Below are 23,833 nucleotides of genomic sequence, written 5' to 3'. Positions count from 1 at the left end.
CTAAAAGATCTACTGCAGCATTTGATTTGATTTGATTTGAACACTTTATTTTTCAAATATAATTTACAGCATAGTGTACAAAGCATAATACAAAAATACAGTAAATTAGACCTGGAGGGGCCTGTAGAAACTAAGGAATAGTTTGTATAAAACAGGTCCCTCAAAAGAGAAAAGAAAAAAAGAGAAATGCAATAAAGAAAATAATATGCTCACAGTCAACCCTTAACACACAAAATGCAATCAAAGTAAACTATGATAACAGCTTGATTAAGATATAATCATTTAATAAGCCAGTAGTTTTCTGTAATATTTCAAAAACAATAATTTTATTTCGAATAACTCTATGATAAAATCAAGCACAAAGTAGCTTTCTATAATTTCTTAGGAACAGTTTAGAATTTTCCATGTTTTTTAGATTTTCACTGATGTTATTCCAAAGTAAAGGGCCGGATACTTTTACTGAAAATTTTCTTCTTTGACTACTGAAAGAAAGTGTTTGTAAATCCTGACGTCGCCGAGTATTGTGACTGTGGATTTGAAAATTTCGGCTCCAATAATTTTCGAATGATTTCGGTAATTCGGAGTGGACAGATCTGTAGATAAAAGTACCTAGCTGAAGTTTATTAATATCTTTGAGCTTGAGGATATTAAACGATTTGAATATAGGGTCAGTGTGCGCGAAATAATAGGAATTAGAAATTAGCCTGATAGCTCTTTTTTGCAATACAATTAATGGCTGATGTTTATTTTCGAAATTTCGTCCCCAAACTAAGTTACAATACTGGAGGTAAGGATCAATAAGCGACAAATAAAGGGTACGAAGAGAACTCACATGCAGCTTATATCTTACTCTATTTATTATACCAATGCTTGGAGAAACTTTTTTTTCAACTGATTTTATTTGATCGTCCCAGGTTAGATTTCTGTCAATAAAAACTCAAAAAAAATTTGTGACATTGACTTCTTTGATCTCTATGTTGTTAATTGATATTCTCAAGTTATGTTTCAATAGTTTACCGAACACCATAAATGACGTCTCCTTTACATTTAATGACTGCTTGTTTGTTTGAAACCAGGTATACAATTTTGATAATTCAATGTTTACTGTACGTACCAATCTGTCTAAGTTAATGTCACTATAAAAGGCATTTGTGTCATCGGCAAACAATATAAGTTTTAAAACCTTAGAAAATTTAATAAAGTCGTTTACATATAATAAAAAAAGCAAGGGACCTAGAATTGAGCCTTGGGGTACTCCAGTTTTAACGGTACATAACGAGGATTTATAATTTTGAATTTGAACAAATTGTTTTCTATTCTTCAAATAGTTTTCAAACCAGTTGTTAGAGATGCCTCTTATTCCAAAAAAACATAATTTTCTTAATAAGATTTCGTGATCAACAGTGTCAAAGGCTTTTGATAAATCTAAGAATACCCCAATAGTTGATTTGTTTTCTTCTTAATTTTAAATTTCGTCAGTTATCAATGTTAAGGCCATGGCAGTTGAATGGTTCTTTCGAAAGCCGAACTGGTTTGGTTGAATGATATGAAACTTGTTACAATATTCGGTTAATCGATTATACACTATCTTTTCGAGAATTTTAGAAAAGCAAGGCAGTACGGATATCGGTCTGTAATTATCAAAAGAGTCATTATTGCCAGCTTTATAGAGTGGACGTATTCGCACTACCTTCAGTTCAGCCGGCACTATACCGGAATTTAAACTACAGTTAAATATATGATTTAGCGGGTATTTTACAGAATCAATTATTTTCTTAACTACTTTTACAGAGAAACCATCAGCACCAGCGCCTTTGCTGGGTGAGAAATCATTTACAATCTGACTGATTTCATCTGGGTGGGTCGGGAAAAAGAAAAAGTTTTCATTTACTGGATCTGACAGATATTCACTGAAGTGGACACCTGTATCTGGTATTTGATTGGCTAGGTTGCTACCAATATTTACAAAGAAAGAATTAAACTCATTAGCGATATTTTCATAGCCGTTTACAATGATACCGTTTCTTTTGAAAGAGCAAGGTAATCTACTCCGATCATTGGAAGATTTTCCAATTAGACTGTTTAAGATATTCCATGTTTTTTTCATATCGGATTTGGCTGCAAGTTATTTTGTCTCATAATACTTTTTCTCGGAATATTTGAGTGTACGAGACAAGGTACGTTTGTAATTCAAATAATTTTTCAAATGTTTTCTATTACGCAAAGATTTTCTGTACAAGGGATTTTAGTGTTTAATAAATTTCAATAATCCAGATGATAACCACGGTTTATGTAATTTATTTTCGTTTACTTTACGGGGAGTTGAACAAGGAAAACATTCATTATATAATTCCATGAATTTAGTGTTAAATGCGCTGTATGCGAGTTGCGGGTCTGCATTACTATAGATATCCGACCAATCATTGGCCAGAAGAGCTCTATTGAATTCGAAATGTTACGTTCACAATAGTTTCTCTTGGTCAATTTTGGACTCAACGTGATTACAGACAGTAAAAATAGGAAAATGATCCGAAATATCGGTACAAATAATACCCGTACTAAACACATGGCGAATATCGTTACAAAAAATATTATCTATAAGCGTCGAGGATGTGGGTTAATTCTTGTAGGTTTATCAACTAATGGAATGAACCCAAATGAAGTCATATTTTCTAGATAGTTATCAGTTGGTCTGTGGACGTTAACTTGTAGTAAATCGATATTGAAATCGCCCATAAGATAGCATACTTTGTCTTCTCTATTAAGTTTCACTAAAAGTGGAATTAATTCATTATTAAAGCCATTTATGCTTAGTCCGGGTGGTCGATAGATCAGACCAATTAATTTATTTTTTTCTTTTTCAAGAATCAATTCAATAAATAGACATTCAAAAGTATTTCTATTCTCGGATAGATCTGGTCTAAGTTTTACATTAAAACTTTCTTTGAAAAATAGGGCCAAACCTCCTCCCTGACAATTTTTTCTACACTTAAAAACACTTTTCATACCTGGGAGATTGTACAGCCTGCCATTATCATGAAGTTCGCTAGTCCAGGTTTCAGTTAACCCGAAAATAGAAAAGTCATTTTTTAAATTGCTCAAAAAATATGAAAATGTATCAAAATTTCTGTTACAACTACGAATGTTTAAAAGACAGATTGAAGAATGTTGCTTTTCATACTCTACAGTAGAGTTTACATCAAAGTATTGACATTTGTTATTACTGAAGATGTCGATGATGAATAAGTATAGGGTAGATAATACTCGTTAATAGGTGGCATTATTAGACTGGTGTTATCGGTAAATCATCCGGGACTGAAATTCTGTCCTTTTTGGCCATAACCGGAATTATTGCATCAATTGTTAGTTTTGTTTTAAAATCTGCTGGAAACATTATTAGTTTTGCTGCTGAACATATAATTTTGTTTTTGATTACAGTTGTAAGTGCAATTATTTTTGGATTATAGTGAATATGATTAAAAATAAATAAGAAAATTTCATTTCTTAATAAATGAGTGGGAGTTATATAAATCCTTCTAAAAATTCTAGAATATCTAATGCAATTAAAGCAGAAAGATCTTATCATATCATTACTCATAACCCTTCTAATATTAATCCCGATGAAACTTTATATGTTAGAATTCCTCGATTAACACAAAATACTTTTTATGTTCCAAATAGTATTCATCAGCTGATATAAAAGTAACTTGTCATGATAATAATTATGTTGTAGATAATGTTGGAAGATATTTAATTAAAAACTTTATTATAAAGATTGGACCAGAAACAGTTTTTTCATTAGATGATTATAATTTATTTATGCATTATAAAGATTTATGGTTATAAATATATATATATATCAAGAAAATAGAAATAATATGATATTTCAAGGCATCCAATCCTTAAATCAAAATAAATTAAGATCAGAAGCTAATGACGCAATAGTAACTAATGCTGCAGATAATCTAATAAAACAGATCTACGGAAGCAAATATAAAATTCCATTAGACTTCGAATTGATAAATAATAATGCACCTTTATATAAATATGCTATACAAGAAGATATTATATTCGAAATAACATTTGCACCTGTTAATGAAATTGTATTATCTAGCGTTGTTAGGGATATGGGTTATAAATTATCGAATATATGTTTAGAATATAATACAGTAACTGATGAAAATATTGCTAACACAATTCAAACTAAATACAATCAAGGATTTTCATTATTATATGATTATATTGATTATATTTAAATTTAAAACTGTTACTATTAATGCAAATGATGAAATAATCAATTAGAATATTAACTTCCCAAGAAGATCTATTAAAGGTATATTAATACTTTTTACCACTGCAACATATATTCTAATGGCGCAATAAAAGTTTATAATCATTATAATCCTGAAAAATCAGAAGTAGAAATAACAATTGAAGGTATAGCAAATAAAATATTTTGCCAGGTAATGAGAATGATAGATCAGTGGCCAGAAATTAGAAAACAATTTATGAATGAAAAGAGTAAATAAACTGAGGATTGTAATATAAACCACATTGATTATTATACCGGTAATAAATATGCATTATGGTTAGATTTTAGAATAACTGAAGATAATTTATTACATGGTTCTGGTAAAAAGCTGTAGAACACTAAAGATAGAATACAATCATTCATGAAAAAGAAAAATGGAGGTTTAAATCACAAAATGCATATATATATATATATATATATATATATATATATATATATATATATATATATATATATATATATATATATATATATATATATATATATATATATATATATATATATATATATATATATATATATATATATATATATATTATATATATCTGACGCACAATAAAATATTATAAATTCTCAATTAGATAGTATTCAATATTAAGAAAGTTAAAATTAACGATATATAAATGGGGAATAAAAAAACTCGTAATACTAAAGAACAATATTTAAGAAATTTATATTATAACCCTGAGTGTTCGGTTGCTTATTCTTCTACCAAAAACATATGGCGCCAAGTAAAACAAGATAAATTAGATAAGATAATCCCACGACATTCAGTTAAATATAAAGATATAAATCATTTTATGTTAGAACAACCAACATATACAACACATTAAAACATTGTTAAGAATATAAAACTCGTAAAACTATGGTAAGTTATGTAGATCAACAGTGGCAAGGAGATTTAATTGATATGAAAAATCTTAAAAAATTGATTATTGGTGGATATTAAATATAATTGATATTTTTAGTCGTTATGTTTGGAGTTTTCCACTATTCAGAAAAGATGCTGTACAAACTTCAAATGTTTTAAGAAAATTTCTTTCAGGTGGTAAACTAAAGCCAGAAAAAATACAATTTGATGATGGAAAAGAATTTGGTAATTGATCTGTTCATGAACTCTTAGATTATCATAATATTAAATATTTTTCAACAAAATCGGATAAAAAAGCAGTTGTTGAACGATTTAATAGAACATTAAGAACAAGAATGTGTAAATATTTTACAGCAAATAATACTTTTAAATGGATTGATATTTTACCAAAACTAATTGAAGGATATAATAATTCTTATCATTCCTCTATTGGAATGAAACCTATTGATGCTAGAAAACCTGAAAATGCTGAAATTTTTTGGAATAATTTATACGGAGCATTTCTTGTAGATGTAGCTGATGATTTTGGTGAACCTAAATTTAAATGTCAGAATTTCTTAGTATAAAAAGATATTTGACAAAGGATACGATCGTAATTTTACTAGAGAAATATATAAAACTAAAAAGGTAATAACAACAAAACCATCGATTTTGATAATATAGTATTATTTTGCCCAACGTATAGATTTAATCAAACTTATGATAGATATATTACTGGAAATAATAAATTTATTCTATTAGACCCTTACACAGATTAAAACAAATTTAGATAATTGTATTAAAATAGCAATTGATATTTATAGAGGAACAAATACATTATTTATTATCGATGATTGTGCTAATTTACATGATTCAAAAATACAAGAAAGTGAATTATGTTATTTAGCTTTTTCTGGGAGACATTTTGGGATAGCAACGTGGGTTTTAAATCAAAAATATAATTCAATTGATAAAGATTTAAGAGAAAACAATAGATTTTTAGTATTATTCTACAATAAAGATAGAAAATCGATGAAAAATGCACTTGAGGAAAATGATATTATTCCACATGATTTACAAAATGAATATATGGATAAATTGAAATTACTATTTCGATTACAACACCCATTTAAATATGAATTTATTTAAATTCAACTAGCTTGTTAATCTAGTATATTTTTAGTTACATTCTAGTTACATTTTAGTCATTGGTAGTTGAAACAAAAATCAAATAAAATTCAACAAGAAATAAATAAAAACAATAATATTTCAACTAGCTTGTTAATCTAGTATATTTTTAGTTACATTATAGTTAATGGTAGTTGAAACAAAAATCAAATAAAATTCAACAAGAAATAAATTAAAACAATATTTCAACTAGCTTGTTAATTTAGTTTATTTTTAGTTACATTCTAGTTGAATTCTAGTTGCAACAACACAAATTATAATTTTTGTTATATAAATGGTAGGTGAAAAGAAAATAAAATCTAAAAATAGTGATGTTCCAATTGAAAAAACTTTGAATGATTTGGGTATAACAGAAACAAAACTAACACAAGATAATGGTGCTTTAAATGATATTACGACGAATAATAATTATGAATATTATCTTTAATGCAAACATCACTTAGAAATATTTATTGCATCTAGGAAATGTAAAAGTTTTATTAGTAAAAATGTTACTTATAATGAATTAGATACAATATAATCAGACGAAATGATTAAATTACTTAAGATTTTTGAAACTGCGAGAATAGCTAGAATTAATGATGCGATATCAGAAAATGCAGTAAGGGTTATAGTAAATTATGTAATTATATGCTACCAATTCAAGATGAAAATATATTATATTCCGATTTAAAAAATGATTATTTAGTTATGACTGAATTAAATAAATGGTTTGGATATTTATCATTTCAATTAGGTGGATTTATGACATTATTATCAACTGGAGTTATAACATTTTCAAATATTGAAAGTAAAAATTGTTCTACAATAAATGAGCGAGGTGGAAGAGGTGAAAGGATTAACTGTGAAGAAAAAACCGAGATCACAGAAACAAATTGAATGGTCTCGGCAATTAGGAATTAAAACACTAGAATATAAAAAGCTAAAAAAGATAAAATAAATGATAAAGATGTTAATAAAAATGGTGAAAATATTGTTATTTCTACTCCTTCTAATAATAGAATATATGATAAATATATATATTTTACAACTGGATTTGTAATTGTATTCATTTTGATTGGATGTAGTTGGTATAAAAAATCAAATAAAATTTATGATACTTATAAATCTGAAACTACTACTGTTGAAATTCCAAAGTTCACTATAAAAAAAATGGATTAATATTTCAGAAAAAAAAGCAAAAAAATAATTTTATTTTTAATTAATTGAATATCTCACTTCTTTTGTCCATCTATGCGGAGCAATTAAACTGTCCAGATAAGTCATTTCGGATTCTAGATATTCATTATTTTTATTTTTTTTAATTTTATTAATTTATTTTTTTAATTATTTCGTTTTTTTATTTAGTAAACAATTTCTAAATCATGATGACCACCTTCATTTTTTCCATGATAGATTATTTTAAATCCTTCTAAATCTTTTAATTCCTCTGTACACAATGAAACCCATTTATCATGTAAAATACTTTAAATTCTCGCGTTGTACTAACATTACAGTAACTTCGCCCTCTGGTATGAAACCCACATTTCTCAATTACTAATGTGGTTTTAAAAAACGGTCATGCATGATGGCATGTGCTCTTTAAGTATGTTTTCTGGAAAAGCAATTAGAGAAATAATAAGTATATGAAATGAAGCTGAAAAAATTGCGCACGAAAAAATGATTAGATATCATAAAATTAAACCTTTAGAAAATAAATTATTTAATACCAGAAAAGAATTAGAACAATTAGAATTAGATAGATGATTTAAAGTTGTTGAAGGAATTGAATTTTAAAAAAATGCATATTTAGAAAAAGAAATTGATTATTTAAAATATAATATTGTATTTCAGAGAGAAGAAATGAAATTATTATTGAAATCATATGATTGTTGTATTAATGGATTAAAAGTTATTGTTAAAGATTTAATAAAACCAAATTCTAAAATATCATTGAAAGATAGAATAGAATTATTATTCAAATTTGAAGGTATTCTTTCAACAATTCTTTCAATTCTAACAGCTGTAACTATGGTATTTACAAAAATAGGATTATCTGTATCAAATGCTTTAAAATCTACACCAAATCCTAAACCACCTGATAAACGTCCGAATAATAAATCTATAGAAGATAAAGTTAAAGGTGGTTTGAAAAAAATTAGCAAAATATTTATGGGAATTATCTAAAAAAATCTGCTGCAGCTTTACCTGGAGTTATAGCATCAATTGTTAGTTTTATTTTAAAATCTCCTGGAAATCTCATTAGTTTTGCTGCTGAACATATCATTTTATTTTTAATTACAGATGTTAGTGCTATTGTTTTTGGATTAGTTAATATGATAAAAAAATAAATAAGTAATATTTTTTTAGATAAATGAGTGGAAGTTATATAAATCCTTCTAAGAATTCTAGAATATTCTAATGCAATTAAAGCAGAAAGATCTCATCACATAATTACTCATAACCTGAGTAATATTAATCCAAATGAAACTTTATATGTTAGAATTCCGAGATTAACACAAAATACTTTTTATGTACCTAATTTAATATATTTATCAGCTGATATAGAAGTATCTGGTAATGATAATAATTATGTTGTAGATAATGTTGGTAGATATTTGATACAAAAATTAACTATTAATATTGGACCAGAAACTGTTTTTACATTTGATGATTATGATTTAATTGCACATTATAAAGATTTATAGTTAACAAAAGAGAATAGAAATAGTATGATATCTAAAGGAATTCAAACAGAAAACCAAAATAAATTGAGTTCAAAAGCTAATAACGCAATAGAAGATAATACCGCAGATAATTTAATTAAAATGACCTATGATAGTAGATATAAAATTCCATCATATTGTGAATTAATGAATAATAATTCTCCTTTGTACAAATATGCAATACAAGAAATCATTATGTTTGAAATAACTTTTACACCTGTAAATGAAATTGTACTATCTAGTGTAATTAAAGATATGAGTTATAAATTATCAAATATATGGTTAGAATATGATACAGTAAAGGCTGGTTTTCATGATTTTATACAGCATTATATTATCGCAAAATATATCTGACGTTTCAATCAATTCATTTTAGTCTGATTTATAATACTTATTTATATTTACTCCTGAAATATCAGCTAAATTAACATTCACAGTTAAATAATATAATATTGAATTTATGTATTTTTTTTTCATTTCTTTCGCGGGAACTTTAATTAATCTTGAGCACATTTATATATCAAATTTTTATTAAAATAAGTTGAAAATTGAAAAAGAGTTAGAGTTCGCTGACACCTTACGCTTTAAAATATTTTTTTACCCTTATTGGTTGCTTCGAATGTCTCTGTAGGGTCAATTAAATAGCAATAAATATTAAAGTGTGTAAAGGGTATTAAGTTTGGTGTAACATCAGCATTACGTATCCTTACATCTGGGGTTATTCCTAAAATTTTAGCTAAAGGTTTTTTAACTAGAAATTGATGTTGATCTTCATTGCCTAATTTTATTCTTACTTTATCAGAGCCATCACTTTTAATAAGTCTTAATCCAAATCCAGCAGATGCACCCATTTTTGAGCGTGCTCTTTTATTAATTCTTGAGCTAATGTTTCTAAATTATATAATCCTGGTTTTAGATTAAGATGAAACCATTTACTTTTATTTCTATCATGAATTAAAAAGACTCTATGTTCAATAGATTTATCCGATATATTGAAAAATGAGTTACATAAACTTACATTTACTAATTTTAAATCAACACAATTTTTAAATTCTCTATCTAATTGTACTAGTAAATTATGTGATTTATAATTTGTAAGTCTTCTAGAATCAACAAATATTCTGTATTCTTTTAATTCTACCATTTATTTTACATATTTTATTCGAAATCTTTTTCATGATGCCCTTTTTCATTCTTACCTTTATATATGAAATAGAAATCACCAGAACATAATTCTTCTAAATCTTCACTTGATAATCTATGAAATCTATCTGGTAAATATGTTCTGAATTTATATTTATTTCCTTTGAATCCTTCATATTCTAAGTGGATAACTAATTTATCTCCATATTTGTTAGTAACTGTATCAATATTTGTAATTAAATATTTCTTATGAATTGTTAATTCTGTTAACTTCCTAAATTTATAATCTACTGATTTAGCATTTGTGATATCTTTTATTCTATCTAGAAATGATTTGTTGTTCTCATCGTGTACTTGTTTACTCTCCATTTTAATATCAAATTTTTTATTAAAATTGATTTTAGAAGTGATTCATGTATAAATGTTATCCATTTATATGTTATTCATATATATGAATATTAAAGTAATTGGTAATATGGGGGTTCATAACAAAGGTCGAAGGGTCGAACTCATAAAAAATAAAAATAAATTCGAGCGTGAATCTTCCTCAAAGAAACCAAGTTTCCTCACCACCATCAAGCAATCATCATCTTCATCCTCCGAACAACTGCTGTCTGTCTTACATTCTTCTGGAATCTCACCTATCTCCGGGTCCCCTCGACAAAACTCCGGTTCCAGTGGCAGAGGTAATGGTTCCAAAGATCTCAGAGGTTCGGCTAATGGCAACAACAGGTTCCTATGTAGTGAGTTTTTCCCGTCTCGACGTTCTTCACCATATATACAGGCACATCCCCAGCAGGTTTCAGCACTACGGTGTACGGAACTTCCTACCATCGATCCGCGATTTTATGTCGACTCGAGAATCCAACCTGTTTCACTAAAACCAAATCCCCTACATCGATAGCTCCTCCTTTAACTTTCGCATCATACCTGAATTTGCTATGCTCACCTGCCTCCTTGATGTTTCTTGCTGCAACTTCCCAAACTTCCTCTAATTTCTTCCCAATCTTTGTGCCATATTCTGCAGGTTGATCTGTTCCATCTGAAATACCATAGTCAAATCCACTGGTAACCGAGGTTTCCGGCCGAACATAAGATAATACGGCTCGAAACCCGTAATACGATGTGGAGTGCAATTGTACGAGAAAACAACCGCTTGGAGATACTCACGCCACTTGGTCTTCGACTCGTTAGCTAACGTACCCAACAGACCGATCAGAGTCTGATTAAATCTTTCACAGTGACCGTTACCCATAGCGTGATATGGCGTAGTGCGACACTTCGACATTCCCAATATCTTGCAAAGTTCAGCGATCACTTTCGACTCGAAATTTCTCCCTTGATCGGAATGCAGTACGGCAGGAATTCCGAACTTTGTCACGTAATGGTCATGTAAAATACGAGCTACACCGACGGCGGACTGACTTCGAGTTGCAAAAGCTAACGCGTACTTCGTGAAAATGTCCGTGACCACGAGCACATCCTCGTAACCACCCGAGGGCTCCAATTTTATTTCCAAAGTCAACGCAAACCATTTCCATAGGATATGTTGTCACTATCGGAACTAGAGGTGCAACTGAAGGTGTACTTTGAACAAGACACAGCGCGAACACGTTTTGAGGTATTTCTCCACATCCGACTTCATCCCTGGCCAGAAAAAATCTACTACTTACAAGTGCCATAGTACGATCCCGACCTGGATGTGACATCTCACCATGCAACAAGCGTAATACCATCGGGTGCTCGGACTTTGGTAGAACGATCTGAAAGAGTATTTGTCCATCCATCCATTTCTTTCGACACAACACACTGATCCGCAGCTGAATTGTACTTTCAAAAAGATCAAACGATTTATATACGTAGGTTTCTTGGCATGTCCTGGGAGAACACACGCATTGTTCGTTATGTATGATAATACATTATCCGCCTTAATGGTTGTTTGTCTGAAACATTATACTTGTATCAGACGAGCATTCTAAATCATTTGAAGGTAATCACGGCGCTGTAGTCATGAGAAGAATTCGTGGAAATGAGCAATTATGAAATAAACTTATGAAACACTCGCTGACCCTTAGTCTGATAAATCGATAATAAGGAGTAATATTAAAGAATAATATTGAAAAGTAATATTAAAGAGTTTTATTATTTTAATTAATAAGATTTTGTGTGTTTAAATTTGAATGTACTAATAATGATAAAGAATATAAATAAGAAAGATGATATTTCGGCTTACATTGTATATTACTAATTAGACAAAATTAAATATCGTTCATTATGGGAATTGTGTTCATTGGATAAGTTAAAATAAATGAGTTCGAGGGTTGGAAAAATAGTATATATGTAATCTCTTCGGTGCGGTTGAGAAGGAGAGCAGACCGGCAGGTATCATGACGTCGAGGGTCGGGTTAAAGTTAGCAGCGAATGAAAAGTCTTAGAATCAGGACCCCAGCTCTGCGTTGTGGTGCTGCGTTGGTTGCTCGTTCCCTTTTACGGCTGGCCGCAAGCAGGGTTCTGGATTTTTCTTGGGTGTGGACGCAGCCGTATAAAAGGGGCCGCACCTCGAGAGAGAGCGAACTCTTTTAGAAAGCATTTTCAGGGGAAGCATTAGAAGACTATAGAACAGATAACTTTCGGCTATCCGGTTGAATTGCATCTTCTTGTGTGCGGGATTTGTAACAAAATTCTAAATTAAAAGGTAGGGAATTTTATATAAATTGTTGAGCCTAAAGTTCAGTTTAAATTGTAGAATAAAAGTTGAGTATTATCATATTTAAATCCGGAGTTCCTTTTATTCCTTGGTTTTCGGGTTTCTGTGTTCGTGGTCGACTTTCTCGCCAGGGACCGGAGTTTGTAATAGAGGAAAAAGACAATAGAGAAAGGGACCGCGGAACATATTGGTGCCGAAACCCGGGAACTCCGAAATAATATATAATAAATTAGCTACTTTAAATTCCAATTTAAATAACACAAAAAATTTCTGAATTTCTTATACGATAGTATTATATATAATTTCTGAATTATGGATGAAGAGATCATAGAGGCCCAAGAAATGATTTTCTGTTAGAAGTATTTACGGATGGCCTATACGGTCTCTATTGGGCGGAGCAGGATGCGAACGCATCCGGTGACGAGGAAACATTTGAGCTTATTGTAAATGCTCATGGGCCAAAATTAAGGCACCTTCAAAATTGCCTCGTAGAAACCGCGGAAGTGCTGGGAAAAGAGCACAAGGACCCCTCATGGGCGGAAAGCTCTAGGTTTTATGCGATGATCTTTCAATAAATTTCATACATTGGCATTATTCATACGAATTTTAGGGATAATAATAATAATAATAATATAATAATAATAATAATAATAATATCAGTTAGAATATCGGTAATAGTAATAATAATTTTAACAATAGAAATTACAGCCTCCTTCCGAAATTCACAGGCCGGGACAATCAAGATGTGGATGAATGGTTTAGGGGATTTGATAGGCTTGCTGACCTCAGAGGCTGGACCGCTGAGGTCAAAAAGAAACAGATTTTCTGGTTTCTGTCCGGACCAGCTTTGGTCCTTTTCAACGATCTGCACATCGATCAAGAGACTGATGCGGCTGGCAACTTAAAAATTACCCCTTGGGATCATATCGTTGCTGCTTTCATAAAACAGTTTAGCCCGACAACTTGGGCCATAGTCAGGGAATCTGCCCTGACAACCATGAAACAGGGGGAGGGGCAACCGCTTGACCAATTTGCCGAGGACATCGATCGGTTGGCCTCTAGCTTAAAGTTCTCTGATCACCAGAAGAAAATGTTGTTAATTAACAACTCGAAACCGGAAATTTCCTTTTATCTGCTGTCCCAGCGGCCCGCTACTTTTAGAGATGCCTGGGATGCCGGTAGGATGGCAGAACACATAGAGAAAAAGAAGAAAACTGCCCCCTCGGTTAATCAGCCTGAGGCAAGCCCGAATCAGGAGGTACGAGAAGTCATGGCTTAATTGCGTGACATGTTTAAACAACTCATGTCACTTCAGAATAGGGATTCGAACCCTAGACGCCATGACCAGCATGAGAGGGAGTATCTCCAGATGAAAGGCGATTTCTACAGAGATCAAGCGGAGGGAGCGTGATTTGTTACCGCTGCCACGCCCCGGGACATTACGCCCGTAACTGCCCTACCTGGCAAGTGGATCAGGGATATCAGAGGCGCCCAGATGACATAAATCTTAATAATTCTAGCTCGGCAAACTCTAGACGTTATTACAACAATAGAAGATTTAGCAAACAACGCACAGGTTTGAATTGGCCAAATCAGGGAACGCCATGGGACCTCATCCTGTAGGAGACCAGCAAGGGTGGGGTCGAACCACCATAAATGGTCGCCCCACTGTAGCCAACGAACATCCTATGAGGAATGGCCGCCCAGTGACGAATCGACAATACGGCCCGCCGTTACCTCTGTTGGGTTTATAAGTACGAATATAAGTATATAAGTATGAATATTTTTGTATAGATTTTGTATCTGTATTATGTCGTCTATTGAACGGTTTGGTGTTTGTCAGGGTTTACGCCTCCATAATTCTTATCTGTCAGGTTTGGTATAAATGTGTGCATTCCCTGACCAGTACCAGTTAGTTCACGCCGTTGCCACATTAAAGTTATATTGAAGTCAAGTCTACATTCGTCGTTTTGTGTCGTTTGTCGTTGAGTTTGGTGGATTTCGACCATGGCTGAAGGAGGCCGTAACAGAAAATGGGGGCTCGTCCGTATTCATTGCATGCGAATGTGAATGATATTTAGACCCGAGTTTCGACACAGTTTTACTTCAAATATCGTGGCAGAGCTAACTCATGAAGCGAGATTTGTTGTTTTTCGCGGCGTCAGTGTTGATAGCGCTACTGCTTATATTTTCAAGGTACTGTACCTGTTCTTGTTTAAGTTCTCTTCGTGATTAAAATGGCCACTTCGTCATTACAGACGTTTATCGATATACCTAGCCGAGAAAGTATTAATGTTCTAAAAACGTCCGAGTTGCTTAATTTGGCAGTCCATTATAACGTATCTGTTAAAACGTCCCAAACAAAAGCGGATTTAAAGGACGTAATTGTGCGACATTTGATTGAATCTGGTGTAGTTAGTAATGATCAGTTTGAGTCAGTTCCAGCTAAAATGTCCGATGTTCCGGAGAGTGTTATCATTCGACGTATCGAACTGGAGTTTCAAGAGAGAGAAAAAGAGCGAGAAAGGCACTTCTAACTATCGTTACAGCGGATGGAAGGTGAACACAGAGTGCGGATGCGTGAATTGGAAATCAGTGCGTCTACCAGTAGATATCGAGATAATGAAGTCGAATTTGACGTCACCCGTCACATCAGAATGGTACCCAGATTCCAGGAGTCGGAAGTAGATAAGTATTTTCGTCACTTTGAGAAGGTAGCGAACAATCTTAAGTGGCCCCGAGAAAGCTGGACACTGCTCCTGCAAAGTGTTCTAGTGGGCAAAGCCCAGGAAGCTTATTAGGGTTTCTGCTGCTTTCGCAGAAACCCTCTTGTAATTCTGTTGATTATTATTATTATTATTATTATTATTATTATTATTATTAATTTTCCCCTTTCCAGCCAAAAATTTTTCATAAAATGTAACTCCTCTCAGATTCGACTACTAGCAGCTTATAAACCTAATTTTCAATTATGAAAGAAATATAACTCAGCGCCTGACCATTTCCAATTTGCGTATTATAATTGATTATGAATTAATCCCGCGTAATTATTTGGTCTAAACAGGAAATAAGAATGTCGCAAGAATCATCATCCATTGATAAATGTACATCGTGAAAAGCCTGCAAATTACCCGACGACCTTGAGCTTCAAAATAAATCACGGATTCGGATTTATAAATCGGGGTTCGACCTACGACATCCATTCAATGTTTTCAGATTTCGTGCGCATGCGTCAATTTAGCTCGGACGCCATTTTCTTTATTTACAACGTGCGACGCCACTCTACGTTACTTGCATTTTTACGACTTTGTTGTGTGTTTCTGTGACCAATCTTCAGAGAGGTATGTATATATAACGGTTAGGCCTAATATGATGTATTTTTCCACGTAATCTGACGACTGGTATTAAAAGCCGACCGGAATTCGTCTTGATCCGCGCGTTGTGGTAGCAGTCGGGTCTGGTTGGTGTGAGATCGATATCGAATCCCGCATGACTTACACATAGAAGTAGCTTTTAAAAGGCCAAATTTGGGCTAGGTGTTAAGGTTGACCCAATGCGTATGATTTAATAATAGTGTTTGTGGTATGGGTAGAAAATATTTAGGCCTATATAGACAGCAGCTTAAATATTGAATAATGGGATTTGAACTGCACTAGTGTGTGTGTGTCTGTGTGCGAGAGCAGGGAGCACTCCATCTCCCTGACCCTGTGACTTATGATTAAGCCACCCGATTCTGCTGAATGCGAACAAGTCATCAGGTTTTCGTGAATGTGAATAAATACTATAAGAAGGGACTGCCAATTTTAATGAACACAGAAATATCTTAATTGAAATCGTATGTCAGCTAATTTCAAATTGAAGGCCTATTATACATAAATTACAGTACACTCCGCCCACTCATGTCAGACCATTTGGGAGTGTAAAAATGTATCCTGCTTTCTGGATCTGATTCAAGCTTAAGTCTACTGTTTGTATATTCAATCTACCTAGGCCCATAGGCCTAATTGTGCCTGCCTAATTATTGGGGAAATCGACAATGTCAGGTTCTTGAATTTCTCGACTGATGGCGCTAGTTAGAACTGGATATTGGTACCTAAATCTGCCATGTTCTAGTTTATTTGCAATAAAAATCTGGCCTCTCAATTTTTTAGTAGGCAGTAGTTATTTTACTGGATCTGGTCACTGACTTCTGAACGCTATTTTGCCAAATATTGTCTCTAAATTGGCTGATTTACTACGCACATGCGCAAAGAGGTGCGCGGCTTAGATAATTGGAAGGAAGTGTGGAGAACAGAGTTAACCCGGACCAGTGAATTACTAGCCTAGCGTCTTCCTATTAGATCACAGAGCTCATTGAAAACCATCCGAATGTTTTAGCTACATTTAGCCTCACCTAACCCTAACCCTATCCCTACTTGTGAAATCGAACCCTGTGGACCCTCTTCTCACCCTCTTGACACTAACCCTATCCAAACCCTTACCCTAAACCCAATAAAATGATTTAATTGTTACATAATAAATGGATTTGGCAAAATAGCGTTCAGAAGTCGGTGACCGGATCCAGGTTAAATATGCACTTCCTTTTTAGTAAGTGTATTTTACGTACATACATCATCACGTTTAATCCTTTAAGTATGATATCCTGGAAATCTGTTAGATTGGACAAAACGTTACTTCAACTGTCAAAAATTTTCCAAAAATCACAAATTTAGTGAAAAAAAATGCTCATTAAAAACTTGAAGCGAGAGATCTTTATTGCAAATCAACAAAACAAGGTGGATTTAGGTTCCAATTTCCGGTTCTGACTAGTGCCATCATACGAGTAATTCCAGAACTTGAATTTGTTGATATTTGTATTGGCATCATTCCTTTTCTAAAACGGAACCTGACGACCAATTATTCAATTTCCTATTTATTTATTTTTTTAAACAAGACTCATCATGCAGGTATTCCCCGCAACAACAGGTTTCAGAGGGAAGACCACCCTTTTATTTTTGTTTCAACCCATCTTAAAATGAGCCACCAATCGGTAATCGGGCGAACCATAATAGTGTTCACTGCCTGTTTTAATACTCGTCGTTGCACATTTGTTCAGGATACTACGTCTAGCCTATGTGGGTTATAGGGTTTATTCCAAAAGTTTGCAAACAAAATCCAGTTAATTTGTTTAGTTTTGGAGACATTTTTGATGCATTGTTTTCAACACATTTTATTCAATTTTCTTCCAATCTTGCCATCAACCAAACCCAGCGGAGCTATCACAGCTGACAGGCTGCTTGTTCAACACACCATACCTATTTGTAGCAGGTGTCACCTATTGTTTCGAAATTTTAGAGAAAGTTCCTACAGGCTGATTAATAATGCTGTGATAATGTTTCTTTTGTGATAGGTCACATACTTGATACTTGTTGATACTTGAAATAGGATATTGATCAGTACATTACTCATCATGCCTAAAAGGAAAAGAAGAGCTGGTAGCTTTCAGCCGAAGAAGGTAAGACCCTCTTTTCATAGGCAAATGTTAATCTTCTAGTAAGAAGTATGTAGGCCTTTTTTCCGAGTAAAAAATTCATTAAACTGTTCATCGCATGTGTTAGCTGCGCAATATTTTGGTGCCTGATTTTGGTATTTTATCAGAAAAAACCATATCAGTAAATCATAAACCAGTTGCTTAGAGGGTGTGTAACTGACCAGTGTCGTATCATCCCTGGTTCTTGTTGAGATAATTATAAGCTATTGAATTGAATTGAACTCATTAGAAAATTCTACGAACGTATAGTGAATGAATTTTTTTTCTATTTTCAGAAGGTGGAGGTGGTTGGAGTTCCCTCAGCCCTAACTGGACAAAACAGAGAGATGAAAAAAGGATCAATGGAAAAAAATTATGAAAAATCTCAAGATGAAGACTACAGAAGAGTTGAAAATGAAATCTTAAATGAAAACCTAAAAAACGCTCAAAATGAAAACTTTAACGAAACGCAAAAAGAAAACTCTGATAACAATCAAAACAAGAAGTATGAAGTGAAAATCAATGAAAACTTTGAACCAAAAACTAATGAGAACTATGAATTGAATGCAAATGAAAAAGATGAAATGAAAATGACTGAAAAACATGGAATGAAAATGAATGAAAAATATGAAATGCATATGAATGGAAACTATGATTTGAAAACAAATGAAAAAGATGAAATGAAAATGACTGAAAAACATGAAATGAATATTAATGAGATCTATGATCAGACTATGAATCAAAATTGTGGAACTAATTCGAATGAAGATATGACAAAAAACAAAGTTGAGACAATTGAAGTGAAATCAGTTTTTTGTGACTTCAATCATGACAACTGTGATACGATTATGCATGACAACTATGATAAGACTAAACAAGGCAACTATGATAAGGCTATATATGGAATCTGTGAAAAGATTACACTTGACAACTGTGATAAGATTCAACATGATAACGCTGGTCACAATATACATGAAACCTCATCGAAAATGAAAGCTGACTCATCTATTCAACCAATTTCGAGTATGATTTCGTGTAGAGATTGTGATGGCAATTTTGGTAACAGTGAGTCATGTTTAAGTGCTGAGAATATGAGATGTTCATCAATTCATGGAAATTTCCACCAGGGTCATCCAAAATACGATATTCATTCAGGTAAGCAATGTGTAACAAATGCATTAGCTGCAATGATTCATGCATCAAATAAAGCTGTAATAAACTGGATGCCTCATGATATTGATTCAGTATTGAATATTGGAAATGATTTATACGCAACATTGACTAATATGAATACAATAACAAATATGTATTTATTGATCAGTGAGCTACCAACTGCTGTTGAGATTGGAAATTCCATTTATAATGTGACTGTTGGATCCCCTCAAGTTGCTATATCTGAATTATCTGATGAAATGAGAGCTGGAAATTTTGGAATTATCAGTGAACTACATGAATGTTTGCACAATAATCTGCTTAATTACGACACATGCTTTATAACATTTGCTGGAAATACATTTTGTGTTTTAAAACAGGATGACATGTACTGGGTATTTGATTCACATTCGAGAGATGCATCAGGAATGATGACCGCTGATGGACATGCTGTATTAGTAAGGTACTCTTGTGTTAATTGTATTGTCAAACATTGTCAGAATCTTGCAGCTTCAATGAATCAGAGGCAACCAATACAGTATGAAATTACAGTGGCTTCTATCAACCATGAAATTGAAACTACTGTAGAGAATAGCATTATCGAAACAACGACTACATACTCTCCAAACTACCAACAAACAAGTAGTGAGGATGAACTGCCCTATACAAACCCAAAAGTAGATGAATGCGATGTAATTATTACTAGTGAATCCGTGCAGCATGATGATTTAATTTACAACCCACTAGAAAAAGGTCAGTGCAAAACATTATGCTCTATTCTAGGTATTCATTGTCGACCCTCAACTCTCGGATATGAATGTATGCCCAAATATGATGGACAACTCTACTCTCCATGTAATACGCAGAAAATTAAAGGCGATGGAAGCTGTTTTTTTCGGGCAATTTCATATTCAATCTGTGGAACTGAGCAATATCATCGGGCTATACGCACCGAAGTTTTAAAGCACATGCGGCAGAATTCCGACAAATTCCAACCACATCTGAGAAATCCACAACTTACTATAAATGAGTATATTGATGAATCCCGTATGAAATATACAGGTACTTGGGTGACAGAGGTTGAAATTCTTGCAACAGCTGATTTACTGCATGCTGATATATATACATTTGTAGGCAATGGTTGGTTACGATTCGCTGGTTCTACTTTCAGTGCACCAAATCGTGTGTGAATTAAATGGCAACATTTATTTGAAAAATTGCAGAGGTGTACACTATGAAGTTGTGTCATGTGTGAAACAATCTGAGGAATGTATTTGCTCTTGGTGTGGCAAGCGACAAAATACTGAAAAAACTAATGAGTAAATACAGTTTATAAACTGTATTTACTCATTAGAAAATGAGGTTTTTAATGTTATCGCTTTTATGGTTATTCAGGCAGATTTGTTTATAGGGGAGTTGTGTGCTGGTGCAAATGTAGTAAATGTTTCGATTATCAGAGTCTCCTATTTGGATGGGTTTTGTAATGTTATAATATGATAATGTCACAAGTTGGTAATAGGTTTATGTTGTTTAATTCTGTCCACTTGTACACATTTGAATTTCGATGTTGTTTGCTTATCATGACACATGTGTATGAGGTTATGGTACTGGGTTGTGTAAATGTGTATGGGAGGTTATAATATTTCGTTCTGTAGAGTCTCCTCTGCGAATATATGTCAGAGGGTGACGCGTATTAATGAAGCAGGGTGTTGTGTAGTGGTGTGTATGTAGTGTATGTTTTGATTTCGATATGTGGAAACATCTATGTGGATGTATATAGGAGGGTCAGGTGTGTTACAATAGTGGGGTTTTGTATATACAGGCATGTGTAGTTATGATTTTAATTTTATGTGACCTTTATGTGAATTCATTTATGAGTGACAGGGTTTATATTTTAGTGTTTTTGAAGATTGTGTGACAATAGTAAATGGGTAAATTGATGTACCTAGTTTCTAGGGAATGAAACAGTGTGTATTTGGAATTGATATGTTGTTAAGTAACAGTGGTATAAGCTGGGGAAAGTATGTAGATAGTTGTAATGGGGCATGAATGATATTTGACATTGTGATTGATATGTAGCAATGTAACAGTAAGATATGGTGGTGGATGTATATATCTAGCTGTCATGGGGATGAAGCAGTCACTGTGTGGAATGGATGTGTTGGAATGTAACAGCTATGTACAGTGTACAAAATGAGTATTATTTCATGCTGGGGGATATTGATGCGTTGTTGCCATAGGTTTTGATGTGATAACACTGTACATATATTACCACCATTAATATTACTAAACACATATGTACAGTCTTATGAATTATTATGTATGGAACTGTATGAAGGATTGTATTGAATATATAGGAAATGGTAATTGATCATGTAGCAATCATTTGTGGCGATGTATGTATTTTGTATTGTGCAGTGAGATAGTATTCAGAAATGTTTGTAATCAATGTTGTGGGATGAAATATAAATAAAAGGTGGATGGTATGATGATATGTGTTGTGTATAATTATTGTTTCCAAATTTGGTGCTTATCCCCATATGCTTGGCCAAGTTCTGATGTCATTTACTACATTGTCCCTGGCAAGGATTTGAGCTTGATGGCATGGCGACTGCCACAGTACAATGGGGTTCCTGCAGTGCTGCTGTGGCAATTGAGGATTCCACTCATAGCTAGTGACAATCTGCCAGGTTGCTAGTAAGTAGTTCGTCATTCGCCAGTGCGACATATGAAAGTTAGGCAGAAACCCGTTATCGCTGCTATGCAGCTATATTTTGGCTTTGAATTCTGAACAAAGTGCTCAATATGAAACAGTTAAAATTGCTATTTTGAAGGCAATGAGTTAGTACCTGAAGCCTATAGACAAAGGTTTCGCGATCGGAGAAAAACTGATTCAGAAACTTTTGTAGAATTCGCTAAAGATAAAGAGAGTCTATTTGATCGATGGTGCGATTCAAGAGGGGTAGATAGTGATTTTGAAAAATTACGTCAATTAATGCTAGTTGAAGATTTCAAAACTTGTATAGGTAATGATATAAAAACCTATTTAGAAGAGCAAAAGGTTGATAAAATATTGAATGCAGCTAGGGGAACATCTAGGGGAATCATTTCACCTGGGCTACTTATTACTCATTTGATTTTTGTTCCGCAATCTTGGCTTTCATCATCTTTTCACAACTTCGGTAAAAGTGGTCGTGTGCACCACAAAAATAGCAATATGTGCGGCCCTGATTGGCGTTAGTCATCCTGTAACGGGGGTCCCATATCCACCCCTGTTGTTCTGTTTTTGTTAATCGTAGTGGGAATTTTGATAATTGTTTTTCGACCATTGTTACGTGCTTTATTTTATAGATGCAGGCATTGTTTACCTGCAGCGTGCTCGCCTGGTAAGTATCCAGTTAGATTGATGATGCGAATTAAACATGGAATACATAGGCTCGATTTACCTTTACTAACGCTGTCTGGATGTAAATCTTAATGTTATTTAGAGCCACCAGCTCTTACTAGAGTCGCCTTACAGGTCACTTGTGGGGTTGCTCGATTGAATTTAACTTGGCACGAAAAACAAATGACCTGTTCACAAGGGACGGTTTATAATTTACCAAAATCATGCTCGGTGCCTCTGAAGATAAGTCTGTTTGACATGAGGCAGATGTTATCGGTATCTAGTAAAGCAATCGTTGTGGATAATTATCGTTCATTGAGTGTGGAACTGAGAGAAGCGGCGAAACTCGTAGTGTCATCAGTTGAACCTGAAATTGTCGCTGTTGACGTTGAAGCTCAGACCGACAGTCAACAACCGAGCATTCTGGTCCTAGAATCGTCGTTGGCCAATCATTTGCCATCAGGTCCTCCGTCCTTCGACATACCTAGGCGATCGATGTTGGCAAATGAGGGTCGTCTGTATCCACGTCTTTATTGAGATTTTGAATCACTAAGTAACATCGGGCATGAGACCACAATTAGGTCAGTATGCCTCAAGACGCGTAGTGCAGGACCCCAAAAATAGTACCTAAAATCAACTGCAGGGTTCCCATTTAAGTTGCCATGGTTACACAAATAGAAGACGTGACGGTAATATGTTATAGGTATAAAATCTGTAGGTACTGTGAGACAAATTGATAATAAAATCAGGGATTTCTTGGAACTATTTTCAATGGAGTGATAGAACTAAACACATTGGGGGACTCCCTGCGAAATTCGGCTCCAATGTACGGGTGTACCTGGTGTTGGGGGACCCCTAATCTATAAAAGTTTGATTATTTCA

General features: G+C 33.2%; 1 protein-coding gene across 7 annotated transcripts; it reads left to right on the top strand.

Annotated features, from left to right (window-relative positions):
- The first annotated feature begins 16,133 nt into the window (after positions 1 to 16,133).
- On the top strand, positions 16,134 to 22,078 carry LOC141910364 (uncharacterized). Of its 7 annotated transcripts, none has more exons than XM_074801146.1 (6): positions 16,134 to 16,246; positions 18,295 to 18,399; positions 18,711 to 19,569; positions 19,947 to 20,029; positions 20,119 to 20,258; positions 20,350 to 22,078. In XM_074801146.1, exons 2-4 carry the CDS (start codon positions 18,355 to 18,357, stop codon positions 19,949 to 19,951), a joined length of 909 nt encoding a protein of 302 aa, XP_074657247.1. In that variant the 5' UTR covers positions 16,134 to 16,246; positions 18,295 to 18,354; the 3' UTR covers positions 19,952 to 20,029; positions 20,119 to 20,258; positions 20,350 to 22,078. The 7 variants fall into 7 exon arrangements, with proteins under 7 accessions (XP_074657247.1, XP_074657209.1, XP_074657233.1 ...); XM_074801108.1 differs by having other exon boundaries at positions 19,947 to 20,258; positions 20,350 to 20,628; positions 20,738 to 22,077; XM_074801132.1 differs by having other exon boundaries at positions 19,947 to 20,258; positions 20,350 to 20,628; positions 20,701 to 22,077.
- The last annotated feature ends 1,755 nt before the right edge of the window (positions 22,079 to 23,833 follow it).

This window comes from Tubulanus polymorphus, chromosome 1, assembly GCF_964204645.1.
Source record: "Tubulanus polymorphus chromosome 1, tnTubPoly1.2, whole genome shotgun sequence".
NCBI classification, from domain to species: Eukaryota; Metazoa; Nemertea; class Palaeonemertea; order Tubulaniformes; family Tubulanidae; genus Tubulanus; species Tubulanus polymorphus.
The sequence above is the reverse complement of the archived record's forward strand: the minus strand, read 5'-3'. Positions and strand labels throughout refer to the sequence as shown.